This window comes from Drosophila simulans, chromosome 2R, assembly GCF_016746395.2.
Source record: "Drosophila simulans strain w501 chromosome 2R, Prin_Dsim_3.1, whole genome shotgun sequence".
Lineage (NCBI taxonomy): Eukaryota > Metazoa > Arthropoda > Insecta > Diptera > Drosophilidae > Drosophila > Drosophila simulans.
Genome location: NC_052521.2, coordinates 10,645,030 through 10,649,596, shown reverse-complemented (window position 1 = coordinate 10,649,596; position 4,567 = coordinate 10,645,030). Strand labels below are relative to the sequence as shown.

General features: G+C 44.1%; 1 protein-coding gene across 2 annotated transcripts; it reads left to right on the top strand.

The window, feature by feature from the left end:
• The first annotated feature begins 3,352 nt into the window (after positions 1 to 3,352).
• Positions 3,353 to 4,125, top strand: LOC6734306 (E3 ubiquitin ligase TRIM40). 2 transcript variants are annotated; one of them, XM_016182159.3, is made up of 2 exons: positions 3,353 to 3,809; positions 3,872 to 3,913. In XM_016182159.3, exons 1-2 carry the CDS (start codon positions 3,549 to 3,551, stop codon positions 3,896 to 3,898), a joined length of 288 nt encoding a protein of 95 aa, XP_016027361.1. In that variant the 5' UTR covers positions 3,353 to 3,548; the 3' UTR covers positions 3,899 to 3,913. The 2 variants fall into 2 exon arrangements, with proteins under 2 accessions (XP_016027361.1, XP_002081334.1); XM_002081298.4 differs by lacking the exon at positions 3,872 to 3,913 and adding an exon at positions 3,955 to 4,125 and having other exon boundaries at positions 3,354 to 3,809.
• The last annotated feature ends 442 nt before the right edge of the window (positions 4,126 to 4,567 follow it).

Here is a 4,567-nt window from a genome sequence, read left to right as displayed (position 1 = left end):
TCCTGTATCTTGAAGGCATTTTCGAGCAATTTTCCGGTTTTCCTTAGAGCAATCTGCCACCGATGATTTGCTGTCTCCGCTTTTCCCTCCGGCACTCTAATTTGTGCCGTTTATCGCACAGATACATATATGTATGTACGTATGGATACATAAATCCCAATTTATATGCTCACCAAAAACAAGCCAGCCAGCGCCGGCATATTGCTTATCTATTAAAGCAATCCCAAATCGCTCAACTTTGCATAATGCAATTCGCCCAAAAACTAGATAAACATATACATACATATAGATGTGTATATAGCGTAGACTTCCATCTCTCGGTCCTCAGTTATCCTAAGGCCTTTCCTCCGACTTTTCAACCATCCGCCTCCTCATCCCCTGCAGTTTTCCCGGTCTGTGCTAGCTTTTCAAAGTTTTCCCAGCCATTGGATGTCATTTGCATAGTTTTCATTGCCCAAAAGTCTGTTGTTGTTGTTGCTGCAGTTGCTGTAACGAGCTGTCAACAATCTTTTAGTTCGGGCCATCGGCAATGTATTTGCCAGTTTTTCAATTGAATTGTCGAACGAGTCGTTGATATCACAGGCTTTCCACTTGGCTACCCGCTCTCAGGGCCAAGATGCAAAAATATTAACTTAATTTATGAGAAGGCCTGGGCTGTTAATGTTGCAAATCGACCGACAAATTGCTCGCCATCGGCCAGTTGATTTATGGTAACTGGGTCGCCTTGCATGGGAATTTGGAAATGGTATGGGTATGGGTATGGGTACGGGTGTGTATGGTATGGATACGGATATGGGTATGGATATGGGCAGGGCCACAGACAAAGCAACTAAATGTGCAACCTACTTTCCAATTATTCCGCAGCAGCAGCAAGGACCTTCCCGGCCGCCGCAACAACAGCAACTGTGAGCCGGGTTAACAAAGCCGGCCTGAGTGCATTTTAGCTGAATTACCGCTCTTTCTTGAGGGGCGCACAAAAAGACAAGTGGGCGGTGGTTGGGCACATGCACTGCATTCACCTGCACATAAGGATGATGGTGGTGGTCGTGATGAAGGAGGCGGTGGCCAGGTGAAGTGAGCTGCAATGCAATGGTGGTGCCGGGTAACATGAAGTGGGTGAAGGCCTCGGTACACGCCCGAAAGCGAGTAAATGGTCTTTTGTGCCCATTGTCTGAGGCCTTTGCAACTGATGCCGCGCTGCTGCTGCGCTGCTGCTGCGCTGTTGCAGCTCCTGCTCGGCAGCCATTATATGCCAAAATAAGGCCACTCAATGCCAGCATAAGATCTCCGCATCCTTCGCACTGAGACGCCGTTTCATTTGCAACACCTGCAAATGCAATTTTCATAATTCACTACAATTTACTAGACTTTTCTGCTAATTAGTCGCAGCTACATTTCGTTTCAGGCAATCGTAGGCGAGGCACAAGGTGCACAACTTTGGCTAATTGCAAAATAAGCAGGCCCTCATTAAATTAGAGAATATTGCCAGGGAAATCGCCTCGAGGCGGAAATCTGGACAGGCAACATCCGTTTCCGCTTCCGTTCCGTTTCCGTTCCCGTTCTGCAGCTAAAACATTAACCCACTAATGCCAGTTGGGCCCCGGCTCGACTCCATGATTCATTCGGTGTCACGTTAACCCATTAAGCCACAGATACAGTTGTTTGTCGGTCGGTGTCCTTGTTTTGCGGTCTAAATGCACAAAAAGCTTAGCATAAATGAGCTCTGCTCTGCTGTGTTTCGCTGTCGGTCCGCGTTTCCGGTAACAAAGCTCATTAGCGAGAGTAGCGAAAGGCAGCGAGTGCAGCGTCATCTAGCGGAAACTCGGGGGTACTATTCCCCAAAGGAGTTACCCAAAAATAGAAGGAACAAAAAAGCGAGCAGTTTTGCAAGTATTAAATCAGAACGAAGACTTGTCAGATTTCTATACAGCTCTAATTAAGTTGGCGTTCTCAGGAATGACTGTGCGAGAATTGCTCTGAGTAGAGTTGGTTTTATGGTTATTTTACTTTATTACTACCATTTGGTTCTATTAGGATTTCTTGTTTAAGTGGCTTTGGTTTTCTCCCATTTAAGTTTCAGTTCTTATTGTAGTTGCCATAATTGTTCATGGGCTGTAAATATCTTAGAAGCTTAAATTTGCTTATTTATATAAATTCGATTCAAAAGAACACAATTTTGATCCTATCAATACTGTTGGATCTTTTATGGCCGATTTCTTATTGACAAATTCTCCTCACATTTTTCATGTAGTATTTATTTTAAAAGTTCTCCTTTGAAATCTTTTACGTTGCTCCCACCAACATTTGCCTTGATTTCCTTTTAATTCTTTAGGCAAATAATAACAAAACGAATCCAAAGATAAAGTTCAGAGCCCGCCCCATTGCTAAGTTTTCCAGATTGATGCCGTTTGTCTTTGGGCGTCTTTTCCGACTTTTCCGCATTTTCCGCCTTTTCTGACTTTTCCGACTGACTGTATGGATTTGAGTACCTGCTCGCAGAAGTGGAGCAGCAGGAAATGGGCAAAGTTGGCAAGTGGTGGGGCTGGTCTGTAGATGTGTCTTAACAATTGCTCGGGCATCTATAAACATAATTAAAGAAACTCTGGCAAATTAATTCGAGTTGAGAATTTAACAATTTGCCGAGCAAAACTTTTCCCCACCGAACAATAAACAATCAAGTTGGCTTCAATGGCGACTGCCAACTGGAACTGGCAACTTTTTAATCAAGTTGAGGATGCAAATGCCGGATAGTTGGTTTATATGGCCACCTAATTGGCCGGCGTTAATAATATGTGCTTGTTACCGACTGTTAAATTGCAGAGCAACTGACGCCAGTGATTCAATTTGTCAGCTGCTTGTTGGACGTCCTTCGTCCTGCGAGGGATGGGTTTCTTGTCCTCGACTGATGTGACTTTTAGTGCCGGGCTTAATTAAAAACCCTGTTGGAGTAATCGCCGGCGTCTTGTCATTTCGCTTCCTCGCTCCTTGCAAGTAGTTGCAAAGTTCGATTTTTGTCGTCTGCGTCTGCGGTCGTTTGCCCCAAAGTGCAAAGCGTTGTCCTCCGTAAAAATCAGCCAAAGGATGAGCCGAGCCACGCGACACATGGCTTCCACTTCAGTTCAGTTCCCATGCCATCCAATCCAAGCCCATACCATGCCACCTCATCTCATCCCGGCCAGACTCGCTTCTAATTGAGTTGTACAAGTCGACTACTAATTGCATTCGATGCCTGCCGCTCGGCGTTGATATAATTAAATTTTATTGGCCGGCGAAGAAGCTGAAGGTGTTTTCCGGTCAGATTTATCGTCGTTCATTTTAATTAAATTTTAATCGTGTCGGCGCCCGCTTTTCCCCACCTGTCAATTCCTTTTCCGGTAAGGGGGTGTTATCTAAATTTTTAGTTTCACAAAAATATCCACCCAACTGAAGTCACATAAATAAATTAAAAACAAAACACCCAGACACGAAGACACTATTACACGACCGCCACATATACATTGAAAGACATAACATTTAGAAGACTTGACATAGAGAATCGATCTGGCATAATGGTACAGCAGAGCGACTGCTCCAGCGAGAACGGCGATGATCCACCGTTGTTTGAAACGGTTCAGGATGAGGATCAGCCGGATCTGTGTGCCCTTTGCCTGGATCGCATACAGAATCCAGAGAAGCTGCACTGCAATCATGCGTTCTGCAAAAGCTGCTTAGCACTGTACAGGGAAGCCCGCAGCTGGGTGGCAAAGCGCTGCCCAATCTGTCGGTGCAGCCTGGACATGGGTGACCGGGTGTCCAGGCAGTTCCACGATGTAAGTGCTCCATGGGCAACTTAGCAAGTAACTACTAATTAGTGAAAGCATTACACCAAAAGTTAAACGTTAAAAGATCTGTCTTATGATACAAAAGCTGCCTTAGCCAAGAAAGTACCTTTCCTAATCCAGTGATCTCCTCCAGAACTGGCGTCTATTTGGTATTATGATGGTACCGCTGATGCTGCTCAGTCTGGGTCCTTTTTATTTGCTGTTGCTTTTCTGGTGAACTCGTTTACGAAATATGTATATTTGTATTAAGATAGATGTATGCAAACTTGTCAGTGGATTTTAATTAAACGAAAAAGACATAAAATGCGAGTGGAATGTGCTTTGTTCTGGCTCGTCCTTTGTCCTTTGACCACCTTAATGAGTTTTTAGCCAGCAAGATAGATAAGCGTTTTCTTAGGAAAGCTGCTTGAATGGTGGAAGCCAAAGTTGCTGGTATCACGATTGCTCATACGCCCTGTGGTCGCCATGCCCCCATTTTAGCCACGTCTTAATTCAATTTTATGCGCCAATAAACTGATTTGGCTGCTCGCACAAAAAGTGGCTGCCACGCATGCATATTGCAACGAAAGGAAAATAAATCTATGCTGAATCAGCCCTTTGCCATACATATACCAATATATCCCGATATCCACGAATGCCAATATTTTGTGTGCCCTTATTTGTGTTTATTTTGATGCTGTAAATCAAAATGCAGCTCGCAAAAAAGTTTTTTATATTATACAAATATTGTTGCACTTTAAAATGAC

Coding starts and splice junctions, on each gene's coding strand:
- LOC6734306 (XM_002081298.4), top strand. CDS start 3,549: ATGGTACAGCAGAGCGACTGCTCCAGCGAGAACGGCGATGATCCACCG. Junction 3,810..3,954: donor TGTCCAGGCAGTTCCACGAT/GTAAGTGCTCCA, acceptor GATCTCCTCCAG/AACTGGCGTCTATTTGGTAT.